We start from the raw sequence: 25,447 nt of genomic DNA, 5'->3' as shown, positions 1-25,447 counted from the left end.
TGGCAGAGGGATGAGAACGGGAGTGATACAGCTGAGGTTGGGGCAGTTGGTATACAAATACATGCAAAGTGTAATGAAACTGAAGGAGGACAGGCAGATGATAGGGCAAAATTTGAGTCGGTGAGATGAGTTGAAGTGTAATATGAGGCTAAAATCATTAAGGCTGACGGATGCAGGACTGAAGGTGTTATATTTGAATGCACACATTGTACGAAATAAGGTATATAATCTTATAGCAAAGTTAGAGATTGGGAGGTATGACAATGTGGGTATCACTGAGTCATGGCTGAAAGAAGATCACAGTTGGGAGCTTAATGTCTAAGGATACACATCACATTGAAAGGACAGGAAGAAGGCAGAGGGGGTCGGGTGGCTCTGTTGGTGAAAAATGATATCAATTCTTGACATAGGATCAGAAGATATAGAATCCTTGTGGATAGAGTTCAGAAACTGCAAAGGTAAAAAGGCCCTGTTGGGAGTTATATGCAAGATGTGGGAATCAAATTACAATGGGATCTAGAAAAGGCATGCAACAAAGGCAATGTTACAATAGTTTGGGGGATTTCTATGTACAGGTGGATTTCAGTAAACAGGTTAGTGCTGGATCCCAAGACAGGTAATTTGTTGAATGCCTTCAAGATGAATTTTTAGAGCAGCTTGTGGTTGAACCAACTAGGGAAAAGGTAATTCTGTTTGTGTAATGAACCAGATTTGATTAGGAAGCTTAAGTAAAAAAACCCTAAGGAGGCAGTGATAGAATTCACCCTGCAGTTTTGACAAGGAGAAGCTAAAGTCAGATGTTCAGTCTTCACTGTGGAAGACACTGGCAGTATGCCACATGTTCAAGAGTGTTAGGGGCCAGAAGAGAGTGTAGTTTCTATTCCTAAGAGCAAGGTGCTGGAGATAGATAGGCTACCTATTTGGGCATCACTGTTAACGAAAATATTGAGCAGCTAGGATAGATGGAACTGAAGCCATCAACATATTTAGAATTTATATTGAGTTCAGAAATCATTGTCAAATGACACTAATGAACCAAAATCAAAGTTTGCCAGGGCCATATATTTTTCACACATATGTGTGGTGCAGAATGCTGAGGGACCACGAGGTATGAATTATTCAAACTACAGTTATTTATTTATCAGCTGCCTCAGAAAAATCCTGCTTGCCTTTTTAAGACCAGAACACGCAAGAGTCAGAATTAAGCCATTTGGTCCATGGAGTCTGCGCCACCATTCGACTTTGGCTGAATTATTTTCCCTCTCAACCCCCATTTTCCTGCTTTCTCCCCATAACCTTTGACACTCTAACCAAGAATCTATCAACCCAGTGACTTGGTCTCCACAGCTGCCTGTGGCATTGAATTCAACAGATTCACCACCCTCTGACTAAAGAAAATCCTCCACATCTCCGTTCTAAAGAAGTGTCCTACTATTCAGAGCTGTGCCCTCTGGTCCTAGACTTTCCCACTATTGGAAACATCCTTTCCGAGTCTATTCTGTCTCAGCCTTTCAATTTTTCTTTTGGCCCAAAATAATCTCGAAGCAATGTGTAACTCCATTGTTTACACATCAGTTCACACCATTACAGGAAGCGAGTGGAGAGGGTATAGAAGAGGTTTACCAATTGCTTCCTGGATTACAGGGCATGAGCTGTTGTTAGAAGTTGGAAAAACCTGGTTTGTTTTCTCTGGAGAGTCAGAGGCTGAAGGAGATCTGAAAGTTTATAAAATTACAAACAGCAGAGATAGGGAATCAACTTCCCAAGATAGAAATGCCAAATGCAAATTGTCATAGGTTTAAGTTTTGAGGAGCAAGTTTAAAGAAAATGTGCTGGTTAAGTTTTTTTTTGCACACAGTGGTAGGCACCTGGTAAATGCAAGGAAGGTGGTGCAAGCAGAATTAATAGAGGCATTTCAGAGGGTTTAGATAATTGAATGAATATTTCTGGATCATTGGAGCCTTGTCTGGGGAAGGCATGACCTGCACAAAAGGACAGTTACAGCTGAACCCACTGGAGACTAATATTCTTACGGTCAGGTCCGCTAGAGCTGTTGAAGAAAGTTTAAACCAGGGCTTCCCAACATGGTGTCCATGGACTCCTTGGTTAATAGTTGGGTCCGTGGCAAAAGAAATGTTGCGAACCCCTGGTTTAAGCCAACTTGGCAAGGGGATGGGAATAGGAGTTACAGGGCCGAGGCTGGGATATCTGGCTGAACGAGTAGATGCAGTGTGTAGTGAGACTGTGAGGAAGGACAGGCAGATGGCAGGGCAAAATTCCAATCAGTGGGATGATTGGAAGTGTAATGTAGGCGGAAAATCATACAGTGAAAATCAGGACTGATGGTGTTATATTTGAATGCACACAGTATATAAAATAAGATAAATAATCTTGTAGCGCAGTTAGAGATTGGCAGGTATGATGTTGTTGGCATCACTGAGTCATGGCTGAAAGAAGATCATAGTTGGGAGCTTAAGGTCCAAGGATACACATAGTATTGAAAGGACAGGAAGCTAGGAAGAGGGGGGTGCGTGGCTCTCCTGGTAAAAAATGATATCAAATCTTTCCTGAGGTGACATGGGATCAGAAGATGTAGAACCATTATGGGTACAGTTAAGAAATTGTAAGGGTAAAAAGTCCCTGATGGGAGTTGTGGAGGCCAGGTCATTGGGTGTATTTAAGGCAGAGGTTGATAGGTTCTAGACTGGACATGGCATCAAAGGTTACAGGGAGAAGGCCAGGAACTGGGGTTGAGGAGAAGATAGAGAAAAAGGATCAGCCATGGTTCAATGGCGGAGCAGACTCAATAGGACAGGTGGGCTAATTCTGCTCCTATGTCTTATGATCTTATATACAGGCCTCCGAACGGTAGCAAAGATGTGGGATAGAAATTACAATGGGAGATAGAAAAGGTGTGTAATAAGGGCAAAGTTACGCTAGTCATGGGGATTGCATTATGCAACTCGATTGGGAAAAACAGTTTGATGCTGGATGCCAAGAGATGGAACTTACAGAATGCCTACGAGACAGCTTTTTAGAGCAGCCTGTGGTTGAGCCCACTACGCAAAAGGCAATTCTGGATTGGGTGCTGTGTAATGAAATAGATTTGATCAGGGAACTTAAGGTAAAGTAAGTCTTGGGAAACAGTGATCATAATATGACAGAATTCACCCTGCAGTTTGAGAGGGAGAAGATAAGGTCAAATATATTAGTGGAGTGAAGGGAATTAGAGGCATGAGAGAGAAGCCGGCCAAAGATGATTGGAAGGGGACACCATCAGGGATGATGGCAGAGCAGCAATGGCTGGAGTTTCTGGGGCAATGCAGGGGGTGCAGGAAGTTGATGAAGGGGTATTCTAAAAGGAGGATGCAGCAACCGCGGCTGACAAGGTAAGTCAGAGACAACATAAAAGCAAATAATATAGCAAATATTCATGAAAAGCTTTTAAAAACAAACAGAAGACAACCAAAAAAAAACACATGGAGAGAAAAGATGAAATATGAAAGTAAGCCAGCCAATAATATAAAGAGGATACCAAAAGTTATTTCAGTAAAAGAGAGGTGAGAGTGGATATCACACTGCTAGAAAATGATGCTGAAGAGGTAGTAATGGGTGACAAAGAAATGACAGATATATTTAAAAGGTATGTGTGGGGGCGGGGGCATTTCAGTTACTGCGCTGCCATACAGCTGAGAGGGAATAGTACCCATACTGTGGAAAGTTACTAGTCACCAGCAGCCAAACACAATAGGCCCCTTTTATTCCCAATCTTGCCCGACTGGAGAAAGCAAATTTTCTATCCATGCTAGTGTCTTTCCTGCAATAGCATAGACTCTCTATCTTGTTAAGCAGCCTCACGTGTGGCACCTTGTCAAAGGCCTTCTGAAAATCCGAGTAAAACATATCTACATACTGATTCTCTTTTGTCTATTTTCTCAAATGCCATGAAAATTAGCTTTCTGCTGTGACAAGACGAGTACATACAAGTTATGATAATCTTGCAGGTTATACATCAATATCACTATAAGTGTGCAAAGTAAACATAATGACACTAGTGTATGATTAAGAGAGGTTAGAAAAATACAGTGGATTCCAGCTAATTGGGCTATTGGTTATAAGGACAGCTGCTTATGTGGGACACAACGTTGCATAGTTGGGATGGGAGACAATTGCTGAACAGCGTTCTAATTAACGTCAGTCAAACCACGCTGTGCTTAAATAGAGTCAGTTGCATGTGTTTGTGTTCAAAAAGCAGTGATTTTTGTCATGATAGTTCATAAGATGATTCAGAACTGTTTGCTCACTGAGGGTTCAAGCATTTGGGCTTGGAGACAGAAACAGAAAACCTACAGCACAATACAGGCCCTTCGGTCCACAAAGCTGTGCCAAACATGTCCTTACCTTAGAAATTACCTAGGGTTACCCATAGCCCTCTATTTTTCTGGGCTCCATGTACCTGTCCAGGAGTCCCTTAAAAGACCCTATCGTATCCGCCTCCACCACCATCACTGGAAGCCCATTCCACACACTCACCACTCTCTGAGTAAAAAAACTTACCCCGACATCTCCTCTGTACCTATTTCCAAGCACCTTAAAACTGTGCCCTCTCATGCTAGCCATTTCATCCCTGGGAAAAAGCCTCTGACTATCCACACGATCAATGCCTCTCAGCATCTTATACAACTCTATCAGGTCACCTCTCATCCTCCATCACTCCAAGGAAAAAAAGACCGAGTTCACTCAACTTTTTCTCATAAAGCATGCTCCCCAATCCAGGCAACATTCTTGTAAATCTCTTCTGCACCCTTTCTATGGTTTCCACATTCTTCCTATAGAACTGACCACAGTACTCCCAAGTGGGATAGAAATTACAATGGGAGATAGAAAAGGTGTGTAATAAGGGCAAAGTTACGCTAGTCATGGGGATTGCATTATGCAACTCGATTGGGAAAAACAGTTTGATGCTGGATTCCAAGAGATGAAATTTACACCTGACCAGGTTCATTTCCTAATACCAGATAAAGTACAGCCTCTCCTCTTATAGGCTCATCTACGTATTGGGTCAAGAAAACTTCCTAAACACACCTAACAAACTCCTCATCTAAACTCCTCACTCTAGGGAGATGCCAATCAATATTCGAGAAATTAAACTCTCCCACCTCAACACCTTACCAGAATTACACCTTTCCAGAATCTGTCTTCCTATCTGCTCCTCGATATCTCTGTTACTATTGGGAGGCCTATTTAAGAAAATACACCCAGTAGAGTTATTGCCCCCTTCCTGTTCCTAACTTCCACCCACAGAAACTCTGTAGACAATCCTTCCATGACTTCCTCCTTTTCTGCAGCCGTGACACTATCTCTGAACAACAGTGCCATGCCCCCACCTCTTTTGGCTCCCTTCTGTCCTTCCTGAAGCATATAAAGCCTGGCACTTGAAGTAACCATTCCTGCCCCTGAGCCATCCAAGTCTCTGTAATGGCCACAAGTCAAGTCAAGTCAAGTCGCTTTTATTGTCATTTTGACCATTACTGTTGGTACAGTGCATAGTAAAAATGAGACAATGTTTTTCAGGACCATGGTGTTACATGACACAGTACAAAACTAGACTGAACTACGTTAAAAAAAACAACAGAGAAAGCTACACTAGACTACAGACCTACACAGGACTGCATAAAATGCACAAAAACAGTGCAGGCATTACATATAATAAACAGGACAATAGGGACAACACCATAACTCCAAGAACTGATCCACGCCCTAATCTCAACCATTTTGTTCATAATACACCTTGCATTAAATGCAAGAAATGGCCGGGAGTGAAAATGAAATGATTTCACTACTCCGCCAAGTTAGGAACTACAAAGCACTTGAAGGTGTCGACAATTATCTTTAATGTTACAACGAAAATGAAGATTTGGAGGATGCAGAAGCATTGTAGGAATGCAGTCCATTATCTGCACTATGTGTCTGCACTGACTTTGTTAGTTTACAATCAATCACAAGAACATGACAGCATGACCTGGTTGAATTCCTTCAACAATTACTGTGAGGAACTAACACAGTTTTATAGTACTGCAGTAGTATTGGTAGTGTTATAATTTATTCTGTATTTTACTTGAATATATAATTTGTTACTCAGTTAAATGGTAGTTTGCCTTTTTTTTAAATATACCTTTTTAACTATTTCCACATAATTGGGCCAAAATTTACTGGACCTGATGTGTCCCAACTAACCAGAATCCAGTGTATATTGTCTCAGGTGATCTTAGGGTTTTTCAGGTCAGTTCAAGAACCTGATGGCAGTAGGAAAAAGCTGTTGTTGAACCTTGAGATTTCAGATCTTCAGGCTCCTGTAGCTCCAGCCTGTTGGCAGCAACTGGAAGAGGGTGTGGCCGGATGGTGGGGTCCCTGATGATGGATCTCATTTCACTGAAATATGGCCTCTTGTAGATATCTTTGATGGTAAGGTGCGCAATCCTGTGATAGAAATGGCCGAGTCCACCATGCCCCATAGCAAGGGTTCCCAACCTGGGGTCCACGGATCTCTCAGTTAACGGCAGGGGACCATGACATACAAAAGGTTTGGAACCCCTGCTCTGTAGCTGCTTCAGTCATGTACATCATAATTTTCCATACCAGATGCTGATGCAACCAATCATAATGCTTTCCAATGGACATTTGCAAAAATTTGGCAGAACCTTCCATGACATGCCGAATCTCCTTAAGCTTGTTTCTGCATTATTAAAATACAATCACCCATCTGTAGTTGAAAAGGCAAGATAATACTAAAAGTTAATTTTCAGTATTGAATCCCAGTTTTTATTTGGAGGTGGCAATCAGCATGTAAAGAGTAAATACAAGTCTTCATCTTCAAGGGACGCAAGGATGTCCACCTCTGCCTACTGGCTTGACTTCTGTGTACCACATTCTCCATTTGTTCACAATACTGATGTACAACGCATACACACTGTAGGTCTCACATGGCATCATCCTGCTTTGATTTTAAAGCTGACCTCACTGTCAGCTACACCTGATGGACAGGTTGGGGAACTCGTCCAGTGAGGTGTTATGGGTGGAACTGAGTAATAAGAAAGATATGACCAGGTTAAGGGACCTATATTACAGACCACCCAGTAGTCCAAGGGATTTAGAGGAACAAATCTGTAGATATTGCATACTGTTGCAAGAAACATCAGGTAGTTTTAACTTTCCACATCTTGAGTGGGACTCCCACACTGTATAATGACTATATAGGACAGAGTTAGTCAATCCTGTTCAGGAAAGTTTTGTTAACCAGGACACTTGGTCTACTATTAGGAAATGAGTGAGGGCAGGTGACAGAAATTTGTGTAGGTGAACATTTTGCATTTAGTGATCACTATGCCTTTAGTTTCAAAGTAAATATGCAAAAAGATAGGTCTAGTCTGTGGGTTGAGATTCTAAATTGGAGAAAGACCAATTTAAGGTATTAGTAATGATCTGCCAAGTGTGGATTGGGACTGGCTGTTTTCTGGCAAAGGTGTAATTGAAAAAGTGGGAGGCCTTTAAAAGTGAAATTTTGAGAATACAAAGCTTGAATGAGCCTGCCAGAATAAAAGGGAAAGATAACAGGTGCAAGATACCTTGGTTTTCAAGAGATATTAAAGCCCAGGTTAAATAAAAAGGAGATGCATTGCAGGTATAAGCAGGCAGGAACAAACGAAGTGCTTACGGAGTATAAGAAATGCATCAGGAGGGCTAACAGAAGGCATCAGGTTGCCTTAGCAGACAAAGTGAAGGAGAATCCTGTGGGATGCTACAGATATGTTAAGAGCAAAAGGATTGTAAGGGACAAAATTAGTCCTGTGGAAGAACAGAATGGTAATCAGCAGACGGACACAGAGTCTATAGATACAAGGTAAAGCAGCATCAATTTCATGGACTCTATACAGAGCCCAGGGCCTGACAATGAGAGCCCTCAGACCCTGCAGCAGACAAGTGCAGAAATTGCTGGGGCCCTAACAGAGATATTTAAATCATCCTTAGCAACAGTTCAAGTATCAGAGATTGGAAGATAGCTAACGTTGCTCCGCATTTTCAGAAAGGCTGTAAAAATAAACCAGGAAATTATAGGCCAGGGAGCCTGACATCAGTATTGGGAAAGTTACTGGAAGGTATTGCAAGAGACCAAACATACAATTATTTGGATAGACATGGACTGATTAAGGATAGTCAGCATGGTAAGTCACATCTAACTAATCTTTCTCGAAGTTTCCTTGAAGAAGCTACCAGGAAAGTTGATGAAGTCAAGGCTGTAGATGTTCTCTTATATAGACTTTAGCAAGGTATTTGACAAGGTCTCGCACGGGAGGCTGGTAAAGAAGCTTCAGTCAAACAGCATTCAAGATGAGGTAGTAAATTGGATTAGACATTGGCTTTGTGGGAAAAGCTAGAGAGTGGTAGTAGATGGCTGCGTCTCTGACTGGAGCCCTGAGAGTAGCAGTGTGCCACAGGAATCAGTGCGGGATACATTGTTGTTTGTCATCTACCGTATACTGTATCAACAATCTGGATGATAATGTGGTTTACTGGATCAGCATATTGTGGATGACAGTAAGACTGGTTATGTAGTGGACAGCAAGGAAGGCTGTCATGGCTTCAGTGGGATCTGCATCAGCTTGAAAAATGGCAGATAGAATTTAATGCAGACAAGTGCAAGGTGTTTCACTTTGGAAGGAGCAACCAGAGGAGGTCTTACACAGTGAGTGGTAGGGCACTAAGGAGTGTGGTAGATCAAAGGGGTCTGGGAATACAAGTCGTAAAGAAAGCTTTTGGTACATAAGCCTTCATAAAGCAAAGTATTGAGTATAGAAGATGGGATGCTAAGTTGAAGTTGCATTAGACACTGGTGAGGTCTAATTTGGAGTAATGTGTGCAGTTTTAGTAACCTACTTACAGGAAAAATGTAAATATGTTTGAAAGAGAAAATCTACAAGGAAGTTATTGGGTCTGGACGACCCGAGTTATACAGGAAAAGTGACTAGGTTAGGATTGCATTTTTTTCTTTTTTAAGAATCTTTTTTAAGATTGAGGGGAGATTTGATAGAAGTACACAAAATTATGAGGGGTATAGATAGGATAAATGCAAGCGGGCTTTTTCCACTGTGATTGGGTGGAACTACTGGAGGTCATGGGTTAAGGGTGAAAGGTAAAATTTTAAGGGGAACATGAGGGGAAACCTTCACTCAGAGGGTCATGAGAGTGTGAAACAAGCTGCCAGCGCAAGTGGTGAATGTAAGCTCGATTTCAACATCTAAGAGAAGTTTGGATAGGTACATGGATGGTAGGGGTATGGAGGGCTGAAGACCCAGTGTAGGTCGACGGGAGTAGGCAGTTTAAATGGGTCAGCACAGACTAGATGAGCCGAAGGGCCTGTTTCTGTCTGTATTTTTCTATGACTCTAGACCACAAGCTTTTCATGCTGAATACTTGGAAAGGAATTCCATTTTCTCAAGAGCCAGCCACATACCAGTACTGAGTGCTAACATGCCCTATGTTTATAAGATTGATTAAGTTTATCTTAGCCATTAACAGTTGAGTTTATTGCCACATGTTCAATTATGTGCGTGCAGACGCAGTGAAAAGCTCACTTGCCACAGCATCTTAGGGAAACAGTGTCAGATACAAAACTGTCACAAAAGAAACAGTCACAAATGAGTTAAACGAAGTTATACAAGAAAGAAGAGAATTTAAACAAAAAGTCCATTCCATTGAAAATAGATCCAAAGTAATCACAGTGTTGCTATAGTGAAGGAAAGTAGCTGTTCTTGAACCCAGTGGAGTGGGACTTCAGGCTCTGTATCCCCTGCTTGATGGTAGCTGCAGAAAATGGCATGACCTGGACGCTGAAGATCTTTGATAAGTGATGCTCTCTTGCAGTAGTGCCTCGTGCAACCAATGGCCGGGAGACAGATGACCATGATATATTGGGTACTCCAAGCAATGTTTTGTTAAAGTCTGGTCTGTGGGTCCTCACACACCATCCAAATGCTAATTTGCTCTTTTTTGAGAAAACTATCAACTACCTATGACGTGTTCAACTATGGTATGCTGCTTGCATGGAGGGGGGGGGGGTAGGGGGCTTTGGGGTTCTAATGTTTTTTTTTGTCATTCATTTCTTAGGGATTCTTCTGTTTTTGGTGAATATCTGAGAAGAGTAAGACTTTGAGATTGTATACATTCTTTGATAATAAATTGAACCATTTAAACTATGATATAACACAGAATAAAACACAGCCATCCTTTCAAACAATGAATTCTTTTCTCATTGACACCTTATTGATAGACCTACATTTCAGAGTTCTAATTTGACAGATGCTATCATAGATGGCATTTGCAGCCAACCTTGATCACCTTATTTTCAGATCTGTCAATCAGCATCTGTCATTGATGTAGTTATTTTCTTCTGTGTACTCATTTAGGTTCACCCATGTTTTCTTATTGATCTTCCATTATCTGTTGTTTTTTTTAAAAAATAAATCTTGAACTCAGCTCTCCCTTGATAACAATTTGATTACGGAGTGTTCCTCTCCAATACTGCCTGTAGCAATGAATTCCTTCTTTGTTTCTTCATAATCTCCATTTGCTGGAGTACAACTCTGAATCACATTACTGATGCGTTTCCTTTCAGTCTCTTTCTTACAAGTCAATTGATGACAGGCTTCCACCAAGCTAGGTAGTACAGTACTCAATTCTTCAAAAGGATGGTAAAACCCTCACAAAGTTATCCATTATTTTGTCCAAACAGAATGATCTTGAGTACTGTTGGGTGAGACTAGAACTAGATGTCATGGGTTCAGGGTGAAGGGTGAAAGGTGAAAGGTTTAAGGGGAGTATGAGGGGGGAACTTGGTCACTGAGAGGGTGGTGAGAGTGTGAAATGAGCTGTCAGCATAAGTGGCCGATGCAGGTTCAATTTCAACATTTAAGAGAAATTTCGCTAAGTACAGTTCATGGATGGGAGGGGTACGGAGGGCTGTGGTAGAGGTGCAGGTGGAAGGGACTAAGCAGATTAATGGTTTGGCACATAATTGATGGGCCAAAGGGCCTCCTTCTGTACTGTGGTGCTCTGTGACTCCATGCTAATCTTCCAGACCCCACCTATCCATTCTCACTGACACCCCAGATGCATAAACCACAGCAAATCCTCTCTAATTTCATCTGAGCCATTTCTTGTTTCGTATGTGGTGTACTGTTAGAAAAACACATTTTTACACCTTGCCTTAATGTCTTTACACCAGTGGCTGTCCCTCAGTTATCACCATTGACAGTCACAAATCATCAACCTCACGAGACCATCATGCAATGGTAAGCTCCCCTAATTCTCTTTAAATAACAGGATTTCCTAATCCTCAGACTCCACAAACCATTCTGGCCTGGTTGAGCCAGGAGCACCAGCCCTCATCAGCACAGACCCCGATCATTAGGGCGGACAGTCCTCCCACAGCAGGCGCTGACGAATGTTATGAGTGATGGATGAGATGAATGTTGTACAGTAAAGCAAATTGATGGCAGAGTTTGTAGTGACGCTTCTACACAGGCTTGCATTTTGGTCACCGTTCAGGAGGAGATGGGAAGAGTCCATGAAATGTGAAGATGGATAGTAGAATTGAGTTCTTCAATAGTAGATGCTCTGACCCCAGTCTAGAGATTTGTCAAGAAGAAGATGTGAATTTTCAAGATCAGCACATAGAACATGAAATAGCAGGACATTGTGCAGTTCAAACATGCTCTGTATTCAGTATCATAAATGTGTTAATCTCTAACCCAAGCTCATTTTCCCATTTGATCCATACAACACATGATTGCAAAACAGTCTGAAAATCTCATTTTTTTGAACATACTTAGAACCATCGGAATTCTCTGTTTTATTTCTCAACCTTCTACAAACCAATTCTCCTTGATCTCTCGTGAAACAACCCCCCAATCCCAGAAGTGAACAATGATGAAACTGCAGAATCTGGTTCAAACTGAGGCTGAGTAAAGGGTAAATGGATCTGAGAGCAAGAATGTTCTACGCCAATCCTCTCGATATCCAATTAGACAAAACTAAAAATTACAAAGGATCACTGTCACACAAGTAAAACCTTCCTGAGAATAGAAAGATAAACCTGAGTGTCTTCAGTGTGGAACCTGATTCCATGTTTAGAAAACAACATTGTTATGGCAATGCCCAGATGGAGAGTGGGAGGTGGTCATCTGTATTGTTAAGGAAACGTGAGAGCAAAGAGCAGGTAAAATGGGGAGGGGGGGAGAAACGAAGCCTGGGTGCACCAGAAGGAGAGGAGAAAAAGGACCACAGGGATGGAGGTCACCTGATAGTGGAAAGGTCAAAGTTCATACTATTGGGTTGCAGATAAGTGAGATATTGCTCTTCTAGTTTGTGGTTGGCTCACCTCAGAAGTGGAGAAGGCCAGGATGGAAAAGTCAGCGGGGGAGGGGGAACATGGAAACGGCTTCCAATCACTCGACTTTGTCTCGAGCTATTTCTGTGCTGAGAGATGGCTGAAACCCGAAAGCAGAAATGCAGCCTGGAGTACTGAGGATGACAGATTGACAGATTCATGTCTGGAAGGTGACAACGTGCCCGAGGAACGCGGGAGATGTGTATAGAACTGATCATTTGTATAAGGTACAATAAAGGGCGTTTTTTTAAGAATGAGTAACAACAACAGTTGTCAAGAGAGGTTGAAGTAATGCAGAAGCAAATGTCTTCTTTCCGTCTTTGTGTTTAAACGACTCTGCCTAATTCTAAACTACGGTTGCAAGGCATGACTCCATTATTTCTTGTTCGCCAAACCCTGTTTCTTCGTATGTGCAACCAACACCACGGCAAATCATCTGATTTATAACATGCATATTTAAAAATATTAAGCTGCATTTTATACACGTCGAATGCACAATATCTTGCCCTCCTCCTCCCCCTTTTCAACGTCCACAGTCAGTGAAAACATCATGAACTGACAAACGGCCGCCCGCGACCAGACCCCATTCGGGGGCTTCTCACCCGTTGCAGCAGCTTCCAGCGGTCTCTGGCCAGGCCGGTGTCCGGGATCAGCCGGCACGTCCCTCCGTTCCCATGGCAGCCCCTGTCAGCGGCTGATCCGGAGCCGGGCGCCGTGTTCTCGTCGCATTCCATCGGCGCGGTCTCCAGCACCGGCGGCGATAGGCAACTGGTCGCAAATAATTGGCAACAAGCTGCCACAAGTGTCTCTGTGTGAACTACGGGGATACTTTGTTGTTACCTAAACAGCACATGTTTCACAGTGATCCGCGCCGGCGATTGTTCTGCGCTCACAATGTCCCGGTCTTTTCAAGGCACACAAATTAAAAAGGGGCGAAGGGAAGGAGGGCGAAAAAGAAGTAACAGTCACAGCCGGCTCGCGTGCATTTGTTTCACTTCCGGTTAGAAGGAACTGCAGACCAAAGCGATCAAGTTTGAGTAGAAATCGACGGGAGAGGCAGCAGCGATTGGGCGATGAGTGACGGGTGGGTGGTGGATTTATTCTGTCTCGGAGTTACTCGCACGTTACTGCGTGCACTCGAACAGTGTACTGAGATGTGAGGTGCAGAGAAAGCCTGTTGTGATCAGTGTTTGCTTTTTGTAAACAGAGGAAATGTATAATTCTCACCTTTTTTTTAAAAAAAGGTAGGGAAATTAAGAAACGGTGTTGCCCCTACAGTCGTTGTTTGTCTATTTCGTTTGTGGACTGAGATTAAAATGCCTCGTGTGGTCATTTTGCTTCAAAAGATAAAGCTGAGTTTCCAATCCAGCTGCTTTGCAGCTGCTTCATGTGGTTTGAAAAGATCCTCGTATGAAACTCGCAGCTGGGGAGTCAGGAAGTTTGCGAGAACTTGTAAACATTTTGAAAAGGGAAACAGTAATAAATTTGAAGCGTTTAATTATCAGGTGAGTACCATCCTCCGTGCATTAAACTCGCCATTTGTAAGATATTGAAATGGATTAATGTGTTTTGATAAATTTAACGGTACACTTACGTTTATTATAGTAAGTTAGTTTCAGCTTTCACACCTGAGCGCTTTATTTCTTAAGTAAACATCTACCAAAACCGTGAATTGTATTTATAGTTGATGCTTTCCCGTTGCATATCGCTATGTGGTCGGTTTTGAATGAATGGGTCGGCCCACGGCTCGGTCACGTGATTGTACGCATCACCTAAAGGTCAGGTGCCCAGCACTTGACCTTCGACCTCACTGTGCACTTACTACTGAGGTCAGCTCTGACTGATCAATGGTGGAGAAAGAAATGGGGCATTCTCCTCATCGGCTGCTCAGCTTTTTGAGTGGCATTAAAATAACTTACTTTCATTTACACAAAGTGCCAACCCTACCAAGAAAGATAATTATTTTCTCCTGTTTGCCATGTGCCTGTTGTAGGCCATGATTTATTGCCCTTGACAGGTGTGTCGACTTACTGTCTTGAACATTCGCAGTCCTTTTGGTGGAAGTGCTTCTATAGTATTTGTTAGATTGCTAACTCCACAATTTATACCCAGTAGTCATAAACCTTTGCTGAAATACTTATAAGTCAAGATGGAGTGACAGAGAGGAACCTGCAGGTGGTGGTGTTCGCATCCACTTGAAGTTATGGTTGCTGTCAGAATAGACGTGACTAGTAGATCAAGTTGATTTTATTGTCATAGAGTTACACTAAAACAGCAGCACTAAGCAGTAGCCAGGGCAGAATGTGGACTGCGTGTACATTATACAAGTCAGTGAAGAGAGACAAAAGAAGCTATATTTTTGTCCACTAAGGTCTTGTTTTTGCAGAATCAGATGCAAGTCCACAGTGGTTCAAGAGGTGGCTGATTGTTGGGGATGGGTTAGAGATGTGCTGATGGTTGTAAGAATGTAGCTGTGGTGGTGTGGGGCTTCAGACTTCTCTACCTCATGTCCGACAGTAGCAGTGAGAAGACTGCATGGTGGAGAAGGTGGGGATCCTTTATGACAGATGCTATCTTCTTGACACAGCATCCTCTATAGACATTGTCAGTGATGGGGGGAGAGAGCTGTGCCAGTGATGGACCAGGGTGTGTCCACTACTCTGTGCAGCCTTTCTGCTCCTGTACTTTCGACTGCCATGCCAGTCAGTGATGCAACCAGTCGGATATTTTCAGCAGTGGGATAGAGTATTTGGTGACATGCTGAGCCTCAGTAACCATCTCAGAGAATACATAAGATATAGGAGCAGAATTGGCCCATTGAGTCTGTTCCACCATTCAACCATGGCTTGTCCTATTTTCTCCCCCTCCTCAACCCCATTCCCCAGCCTTCTCTCCATATCCTTTGATGTCACGTCTAGGTCTTTCCACTTGCAGGCATCAACTTCCTCATTGGCTGAGGAATTGTCTGTGGATTACCCATTCTACAAATCATCTGTGAACATTCCCACTTCCGGAAGGCCTGATGAAGCAGCTGAAGTTGGTTGAGACCTGGACAGTCCTCTGTAAACTTCTGATTGATGTTCTGAGACTGAGATGACTGAATTTACGTAACCAGAACCACCTTCCTTTGCACAAGGCATGATTCCAACCATTTACACTGAGGCTGCTGAAGCCAAGCTCAGTCAAATGTTGAGGTTATTCACTCTCACATCTCTCTGGAATTCAGCTCTTTGGTCCACGATAGTGGGTGGGTGGGTGAGTACATGCCATTTAGTGATGAATAAAATAGACAGTCTGGGTGAAAATTAGCTAGATCAGATGTATCCTGCTTCTGAGCAGATTTTGGGAGACAATTTTCCACATTGCATCCATTTTTTTTTTAAAAAAAGGCTACGCTAAAAATACGGCTAAGTTTCACACACTGATCTTCAGTGTTACTCAAAAGAACAGCTGCGATGTTTAGTCCTGTAATAACTGATGTATCCAGTGCTATCAGCCATTTTGTGATATTGAATGGGATGAGCAGGTCAGCTGATTCTCTGGGGATGCGGTTGTTAGGAGGAAATAGTAAGGATAATCCTGGTTTCTGGGAATGGACCTGACAATGCCTGAGCCTAATCGTCTCTTGGTGCAATATATTTTGGTAGATGTATTGATTTTGTTTCTCATTTTAAGCTTCCAAATTTTAATTTTGTACTTAAAATTTTTAATGCAACAGACTTGACCACGGGGCAGAATGAGTCACTGTCTTCTCAATTAATGCAGTTCTGCAGGTTTAGACAATGTAACATGTAATCTCTGTCATTAAAGGGACCAATAACTACTTATAACCATCTGTTAAAATGATCAAATTTTGAATTATCTACAATCTGTTAATTTTGTACAGATTTATTGAAAAGAAATTTCATAGGATAAATTAGGTACAGCTTCTCATCATAGAGTCATTGAGAAGAACAACACATCACAGGCCCTTCAGCCCATCCAGTCTATGTCAAAACCATTTAAAGTGCCTCCTCCCATTGATGTTCACTGGGAGCATAGCTCTCCATATCCCTGTGATCCTTGTACCTATTCAGACTTACCTTAAATATTGAAATTGAGCGCACAGACTAATTGTGCTTTCAGCTCATTCCACACTCTCAAGACCCTCACTGAACATGTTTCCCCTCATGTTCCTCTTAAAATTCTCACCTTTTCACCCTTAACCTATGAACTCTGGTTATAGTCCCACCCAACCTCAGTGGAAAAAAAGCCTGCTTGCATTTACCCTATCTATGCCCCTCATAATTTTGTATACTTCTATCAAATCTCCTCTCAATCCTCTACGTTCTAACAAACCTGCAGTCCTAACCCATTCAATCTGCCCTGATAACTTGGGTCCTCCAGACCTGGCAAAATCCTTGTAAGTTTTTTCTGTATTCTTTGAACCGTATTTACATCTTTCCTGCAGGTAGGTGACCAAAATAATCACTTTTGGGATAGTGTTTTGTTTTGTCAATTAATTTTTGGAAAATAATTCTGATAATTAAAAGTGAATCTATATTACTTTGGATATGGGCTGCATATTTCACATCCTACCTTCATGTTACAGGCAGAAAGTTTTCTTAAAAAATTATGGCTGTTGAGTTAATTCAATATTTAACTCATTAGGATCTGAGGAAAGACAGTAACAAAACAGTAACATCTTTGTACATGCTAAATAACCCATGTGGATTTCTTTCAATGAAGTTTGTGTTTTTTCTCTTAAGGAACTTCTACAAGCAGAACTAAAATATTACAAATCAAAGTCACACAAATATCATAAATTGGAAGATAAGATTAAAAAGAGGTTAGAAACAATTTGTGACAAGTATGCCTCCAATAATAACAATCATGTGGTAAGTGTAATTCTTCTTGTCTCTTGAAATAATACATGTATTGCTGATTTCCAGCACTTTTAAAGTTTTTTTTCTGAAAGCAACATATTGATGAAGCTTGGCCCACTCAATTTATGAGACTTGGATTGTCACCTAAGTCTTATTAAATAGTCAACTGGACATTACGGACACTCCCTCTCATTAAACCCCTTCCCCCCCCCCCACCAGGACCGGATTAACCTAGTAGCAAAAGTAGCATGTGCTATGGGCCCTGCACTTTTGAGGGCCCCGCCCGCACTAAATGCTTGCAAGCTGCAGTCTGGTGAAATCAGCATCTCACCATATTCTCATGACTGTTAGAGTGAGTTTTGGGTAGACAATTCATTTACACTTAAATAACTTCAGTCATCAGTCTTCTGTTCTTTGACAAAATACTGTGGATTGAGTTCATAACAATGCATTTCCTAAAAGCTGTGAACCCAGTTTCATTTGTAACAGTGCAGCTCTGGAGCCTCTGAGACAAGAATGCTAAGTTTACAGGTAGTTGCGATTGTGAAGACACCATAGCTATGCTTTTTGTATTTGAATTGTCCTCTATGTTAGCACGTAACATACCAAATAATGTATTATGGATTTAATTTGAATTCCTAAAGGGCATGAATGCCAGTTTAGGCTTACTGGCGCCGGTAGAATGAATGTAATCAAAAGATGTGAAAACTCCAAAGAATTGTCTATAACTATGAACTGTCCTTTGTGTTTAGCAAATAAATATTAAGCCTCAGTCACAAGGCGGTTAGACCTGTTCTGCCAGGGGTCACCTTGTTTTGTCGAATAAAGAAACTGCCTTGTACCTACCAGTAATGCAACGCTCTGTGATTTCATCCACGCCACGACGACAACAATCTGGCAATGCTGTTGTTTTCATGTAGGTAGCAATGAGCAATAGAGTCAGAAATATTGGACGTCATTATGCCTCTGGAAGTGCAAAATGTAAAGTGAAGGAAGAAAAAGAAAGAAGAGACCAACTTGTGATATCAAAAACACGTAAGTTGATAGAATATTTGGATGTCCATGGTGATGGTGCTATTAAGGCTGACCTGGAAATATAGGAACATCTAGTAGTACTGTGGCAGAAGGCATGATAGAGCAACAGCCAGCATCCATTGAATGCGAAAGAACAAGTACTCTAATGATATTGGTGAATGGCCAAACAATCTAGATGATCGTGAATAGCAGAGGGAAGTGATGAATGTCAACATGCTGAGAGTGATTTCTCTCCATCCATGCGATTGTATGACAACCTCGGCACTGTCAGAAGTCTTATTTTACATTTGTTCATAAACCTACAAACAAGCAACATGCAAGAAATTGGTTATGCTATTCAGAAAGCAAAGGAAGCCTATTCTGTTTCCCATGCAAGTCTATGACATTAGGATGTTCATCAAAGTTTAGTGAAGAGGGGTTTAATGACTGGAAAAATGCAAGCAATATATTACGTCGACATGAATAAAGTTGCTCACATAGACGAGCTTTAATTTCACTGTTGATGTGCAAAAACAAAGCTAAATGTGTGAAAGAAATGGAGACTGAACAAAAGTATTGGTGCACACTTCTAGAGTGAATAATTGAAGTTGTAAAGTTTTTAGCAGAACGAGGCCTTTCGTTTCATGGTAGCGATGAAACTGTTGACTCTCCTCAATGGAAATTACTTGGGGTTGTTAGAATTACTGGCAAAGTTTGACCCTTTTCTGGCAGAGCATATAAGTGCTCATGCAAACCAAGGAAGCGGGCATAAATCATATCTATCTAAAACAACATGAGGAATTCATCAATCTGATTGGATCCAGCGTACTGGATCACATTATCGGTGAAATGAAGAAATACAAGTATTATTCTGTTTCATTGGATTCTACTCCAGATATATCTAATGTGGACCAGCTGACTTTGTGTGCTATGTTTTGCCGTCTGGACCAGTTGAAAGATTTGTGAAGTTTTTGGATATGAAAGGTCATAGTGCTGAACAGCTCACTCAAAGTTTACTTGTGTTACGTACCCCGTAACTGGGTCACTTACCAGCAAAGATAGAGAGGTCCATTGAAGTCTGATGGTACTATTTTTAACAGTATTTATTGATAAAAATACACAAAAATAATATCAATGCAAACATACAGATAATATATGTTGTCAATACTAAATCTAAAAGTGCGGGTATAATAATAATAAGAAATAGCTCTATCGTTGTCTAGGGGATAATGTATTGTCTGATGGAAATATAAAAGTCACTCAAGTTCATTCAAGCTGCAGGCTGCAGCCTTTGGTTGGAGTCAAGAGAGAGAGGGTTTAAACTTGCCCATTCCTTTTATGATGTCAATCCTTCAAGAGTCGTTGGGGCTGATTGTTCCTTTGTGTTAGCTAAAGCCGTTCTTCCGTGGCAAGACCCACCAATTCTGAGGCAAATGGAAAAGGACGCACGTGGGCTTTTCCACCGGCTTTCGCTATTACGCTGTTACAGGATTTCTAGTGTTCCTTCTGGTGCGTCTGAAGGGGCCATTCCCCAGACACTCTTTTATCCCCACTCACGGGGTCTCAGATGTCACTCAGGGTAGAATGAGCCATCCCCCAACCAGCCCACGTTCCCTGAGGGCTTCCATGAAGTACAGTATTCAATACACAATTCCATCTCCAAGAGACAATGACCTTTTCCGTGGCTTTGTATCGCTGAGGGCCAGGACGTTCCAAACGTCTCTCTCTCATTTCCTGGGTCTCCTGACCTGACTTAATAGCGATCTTGCGATTCTCAAAAAAGGAGGGGGGGGGCACAGGCGTAACACCCCCTTTCTTCAACGTGTTTTTTACCATCGGAAAAAAACGAAGTAATACAGAGTCTTTCAGGATTTTAGAATCTAACACAATACCAAAGTTTTTTTTTCTACAGAGTAATACAGTTATACATTCAATTCAGCATCTAGATAAACAGTCCGCGAGCACATTATCACTTCCTTTAATATGCTGTATCTTAATATCAAACGCTTGCAGCATCAGACTCCAACTCAATAACCTCCTGTTTTTATTTTTCATATTGGCCAGGAATACCAACGGGTTGTGATCCGTATAAACTACTACGGGTTTTTGCGCTGTACAAATGTACGCTTCAAAATGTTGTATCGCCAAAACAAGGGCCAACAATTCTTTTTCCACGGTAGAATAATTCCTCTGGTGTACATTGAACTTCCGAGAGAAATATGCTACCGGGTGCTCCACTCCATCCCCTGCTTGCTGTAATAGGACTGCAGTCTCATCACTCGCGTCCGTCGCCAGGGAGAAGGGTGCTAACAAATCGGGTGCTTTTAACACAGGGTGATGGCACAGTATGGCTTTTAACTTTTCAAAAGCATTCTGACAAGAATGGCCCCAATCAAATTTTTCCTCCTTCCGTAGGAGTTTTGTAAGTGGGAGAGCAATATCCGCGAAAGTTTTATAGAATTTCTGATAGTATCCCACCATGCCCAAAAACCTCCTCAGTGCCCTTTTATTGGAGGGTACAGGGACCTCAGAGATAGCCTGTACCTTTGCTTGCACAGGAGTCAACTGCCCCTCTCCTAGCACATACCCCAAGTTTGTGATTGTGGCATGACCAAATTCACTCTTTGCGAGGTTTACTGTAAGTTGGGCTGCCGACATCCTCTTAAACAGAGTTTCTACAGCCTCCATGTCCCTCAGGTGTCACTCCAAACTACCACATCGTCAAGATAAGCCTTGGTGTGGGTTACCCCTTTATCACAGTGTCTATCATCCTCTGGAATGTCCCTGGTGCATTTTTCATTCCGAACGACATAACATTGTACTCGTACAACCCGGATGGGGTGACGAAGGCTGAAATTTCCCGAGCCCTGTCCCTTAAAGGAACGCACCAGTACCCCTTTAACAAGTCAATTTTAGTGATGTACCTTGCCTTCCCCATTTTATCAATGCAATCATCCACCCTGGGGATAGGGTAAGCGTCTGTCTGAGTGACAGCGTTTACCTTTCTGTAATCGGTACAGAATCTTATAGTACCATCCGGTTTTGGGACAACCATGCAAGGCGAAACCCACACAGAAGAGGATTTGCGGATTATCCCAGCAGCTAGCATATGTTCAATCTCCTTTCCTACTAGCTGGCTCTTTTCTGAATTCATCCGATAGGGGGCTTGTTTAATAGGCGGTGTCGAGGTAACTATCACAACATGTTTTGTCCCACTACACCTTCTTGGGACATCTGGACATAAGTCTGTATGCCGGTTAATGAGCTGTGTTACCTGCTCCCGCTGTTCAGGCTCTAAGTGACTAACTTTATCCGCAAGGCTTGCTAATATAACAGTTCTCCAGTCGGGTGGATATTATACTGATCTTCTCAAACCGCTCTGGTTCCTCCTTACCACCCCCCTCCACCTCATCGGTTTTCATGACTGCACCGACCACTGCGGGGGTGGTTTCATGGTACCCTCTCATCATGTTCATGTGAACTAACTGGGTCGGCTTTCGCCTATCAGGGGTTTCAATCACATAATTCAGCGAGTCTATTTTCTTACTGTATATGGTCCTTGAAACCTTGCCTGTAGGGGGCGAGTAACTTCAGGAAATAGGACCAAAACCTTGTCGCCCACGTGAAATTCTTGCTCTCTCGTTCGTTCGTTATACCATTGGCTCATTTTAAGCTGGGAGTCTTTAAGGTTTTCTCTTGCCAAGGCGCATACCTTATGCAACCTTTCCCGGAATTTTAAAACATAGTCAATCACACTGACTTGAACGGTCGGGCTAGACCACTTCTCTTTAAGTAGGGTTAGAGGCCCCCTGGGCCTGTAACCGAAAATTAGCTCAAACGGACTGAACCCCAGAGATCCCTGAACTGTATCCCTTGCTGCAAATAACAGAAGTGGTAATGCATCATCCCAGTCTCGAACGTTTTCCTGACAATAAGTTTTAATCATGGTCTTTAGTGTAGCATGGAATCTTTCCAACCCTCCTTGGGATTCTGGATGGTATGCAGAAGCTAAAATTTGTTTGACCCCCAGTTGGGTCATCATCTGCTGAAATGCTCTGGATGTAAATGTACTCCCCTGCTCCGACTGTATCTCCTTAGGCAGCCCCACTGTGGTAAACAATTTAATGAGGGCCTTTACCACCACAGTGGTCCTAATATCTCCCAGAGGCACAGCCTCTGGAAATCGTGTAGCGGCACACATCAGGGTCATGACGTACTGCCGCCCATTCGCAGTTTTAGGTAAAGGACCCACAAAATCCACAATGATTTGGGAGAAAGGCTCCTCACATGCGGGGATGGGTCGGAGGGGTGCCTTAGGGATAACTTGATTCAGCTTACCCACCACCTGACATGTATGGCACCTTCTACAATACTCAGCAATATCTTTTCTCAGGTTTGGCCAATAGAAATCTATCATAACCCGATCCACTGTCTTCTTTAATCCCAAATGCACACCTAAGGGTCCCTTATGAGCTAAGTTCAAAATTTCGTCCCGATACACTTTCGGAACTACTACCTGATGTACCACTGCCCAGTCCTCATCGACCGGCACCACGGTGGGCCTCCATTTTCTCATCAACACACCCTCTTTCAGGTTATAACCCTCTGGCTCTGTCTCAATCTCAGTCTCAGAAAGAACTGACTCTCTCAACGCTACCAGCTCCTCGTCACATTCCTGTTCTTGTACAAACTTTCTTCTTGCTCCCTTTTACTCTCTTTTTCCTCCCTACTCTCCGTTTTTACCCCCCTTTAACCCTTGTTGGTACAGGGTCGGTAAAAACGTCTCGGCCAAATCAATACTGGCCTGATTTAAACTGCTCTCTGTCTCAGCTGCCTTTCTCGACATGCTGCGAGTGACCGCGCATGCGGGATAGATCTTGGAGTCTAGGGGCGGGTCCTCAACCCTCACAGGCTTGTTTGTCAGCTTCACGGCTTCACCCATTTTTCCACCCGCTAAGTCATTACCAAGAAGGATGTCCACGCCTCCTCCCAGTAATTCCGACAGTACCCCCAATTCCACTGGTCCAGATGCCAGCTCACAATTCAGAATGACCCTATGCAAGGGCACCACTTTGGTCCATTTTCCTATTCCTCTCAGGGCTACCTCTCCCGTCTGAGGACCAAAATTTAGCACCTTACTGCTAATCAATGACAATTCAGCCCCCGTGTCTCTCCAGATCCGTACTGAAACTGGTGTGTCTCCCTCTCTCACAGACACGGTTCCTTCTGAACGAAACGTCTCACACCCCTTCCGTACTCCATCTACCTGGGGCTCTCTCGTCGATTTTCTGATCGATGCAATACAGCCTATAGGTATAGCTGCTTTCACTTTTCCTGGCTCCTTCCTCGGAGCAAGGCACTTAGATGCAATATGACCCACCTTTCCACAACTAAAACAGGTCAAGCCAGGAAATCTCCTGGCTTCTGGCCTCTCCTCCTCAATTTTACCGCTAACTCCCGGCTGAGTTTCTCCCTTAGCCGGCGGGCTTTCTCTACCGTTCCCACGGTCTCTCGGGTAACTTTTATTCAAGGAAAACTTTGTCTTGTGGGTTAGGGCATATTCATCTGTGAACCTAGCAAAGTCTGAGATGGACTTATTCGGCTTCTCATTCAAATACATCCGGATATCCTCCAAAACATAACCTTTAAATTCCTCAATCAGAATTAACTCCCTGAGATGCCAAAAATCCTCCTCCACTATTTCTGCTGTACACCAACAGTCCAAGAGCACACCCTTCTCATAGGCAAACTCGGTGTACGTCTGATTCCATCCTTTCTTTAAATTTCTGAACTTTTGACTATACGCTTCGGGTACCAATTCATAAGTCTGGAGAATGGCCACTTTTACTTTGTCATAACTCTCTGCCTCTTCCTCCTCCAGGGACAACGCCGTATATGCTCGTTGTGCCTTCCCTTTTAACACACTTAGTAACAGCGCCACCCACTGATCTCTGGGCCACTTCTGATTCACTGCCACCTTCTCAAAAAGCAAGAAATAACTATCAACATCTGTCTCCTCAAACGGAGGTACTAACCTCAACTCCCGACTAACATTAAACCGCTCCTCTCGGTCTGACCCTTGATCTCTTCGTTCTTGCCGTAACTTCTCCATCTCCAAGTCATGTTTCCTCTGTTTCTCTGCCTCCCTCTCCTTCTCGGCTCTTTCCTTTTCTTTCTCAGCTCTCTCCCTCTCTTTCTCAGCCCTCTCTCTCTCCTTTTCAGCTGCTTCCAGCTGTTTTAACTGAATTTCATGCTCCCTTTGCTTCTCAGCCCTGTCCTGCTCCCTTTTCACCTCTAACGCCTTTAGCTGGAGCTCATGCTCCCTTTGTTTGTCGGCCCTTTCTTTCTCTCTCTCGGCCCTTTCTTTCTCCTTCTCAGCTGCTTCCAGCTGCTTTAACTTAATTGCATGTTCCAACTTTAATTTCTCCAACTCTAACTGAGCCGTCCCACTAGCTGGTACCTTTTTCAGGGATATTTTCCAGTACCTCGGCTGCATTCTTCCCACATTCTTCCCAATATAATACTGGGTTATTGCCCTTCGCACCTCCCGCTTTTTCATGGACAACCTCACCTCTGCGAGGTTTAGCCCTTTCGCCAGATTTATCAAGTCCGATTTTGTGGCCGCCTCTAGAGTCAGGTTTTCTATGAATTCATCCACGTCCATCTTTGCTGGTTTCCCATCTGGCTACCCACGTAACCAGATCCAAGTTTGGACTTACAAGCTCGATTCACTGGCCTCCCAATTTGGTGTCAAATCCCGGACGAGCCCCCAATTGTTACGTACCCCGTAACTGGATCACTTACCAGAAAAGATAGAGAGGTCCGTTGAAGTCTGATGGTACTATTTTTAACAGTATTTATTGATAAAAATACACAAAAATAATATCAATGCAAACATACAGATAATATATGTTGTCAATACTAAATCTAAAAGCTCGGGTATAATAATAATCAATAAGGAATAGCTCTATCGTTGTCTAGGGGGATAATGTATTGTCCGATGGAAATATAAAAGTCACTCAAGTTCTTTCAAGCTGCAGGCTGCAGCCTTTGGTTGGAGTCAAGAGAGAGAGTTTTAAAACTTGCCCATTCCTTTTATGATGTCAATCCTTCGAGAGTCGGT

The 25,447-nt window shown here is 42.7% G+C and overlaps 2 protein-coding genes across 9 annotated transcripts in view; one reads left to right on the top strand and one right to left on the bottom strand.

Annotated features, from left to right (window-relative positions):
* camkmt (calmodulin-lysine N-methyltransferase) overlaps positions 1-13,440 on the bottom strand; it is a 325,277-nt gene extending 311,837 nt beyond the window's left edge. For all 3 annotated transcript variants that reach the window (XM_059985734.1, XM_059985735.1, XM_059985733.1), the window contains exon 1: positions 13,048-13,440. In XM_059985734.1, the coding sequence (XP_059841717.1) occupies positions 13,048-13,179 (132 nt within the window). In that variant the 5' untranslated portion in view covers positions 13,180-13,440. The remainder of the gene's footprint in view (positions 1-13,047) is intronic.
* Positions 13,441-13,567: 127 nt separating this feature from the next.
* The window catches only part of prepl (prolyl endopeptidase like), a 68,659-nt gene continuing 56,779 nt past the window's right edge, over positions 13,568-25,447 (top strand). For 5 of the 6 annotated variants that reach the window (XR_009515060.1, XR_009515058.1, XR_009515061.1 and 2 more), the window contains exons 1-2: positions 13,568-13,950; positions 17,194-17,322. Coding sequence is in view for 2 of the 6 variants with exons in the window: in XM_059985731.1 (XP_059841714.1) it covers positions 13,762-13,950; positions 17,194-17,322 (318 nt within the window). In the remaining 4 variants the exon portion in view is untranslated. The remainder of the gene's footprint in view (positions 13,951-17,193; positions 17,323-25,447) is intronic. The other variant, XM_059985730.1, reaches the window with a different exon arrangement.

This window comes from Hypanus sabinus, chromosome 12 (assembly GCF_030144855.1).
Source record: "Hypanus sabinus isolate sHypSab1 chromosome 12, sHypSab1.hap1, whole genome shotgun sequence".
In the NCBI taxonomy this organism is placed as follows: domain Eukaryota; kingdom Metazoa; phylum Chordata; class Chondrichthyes; order Myliobatiformes; family Dasyatidae; genus Hypanus; species Hypanus sabinus.
This window is presented reverse-complemented; position numbering and strand designations above follow the sequence as displayed.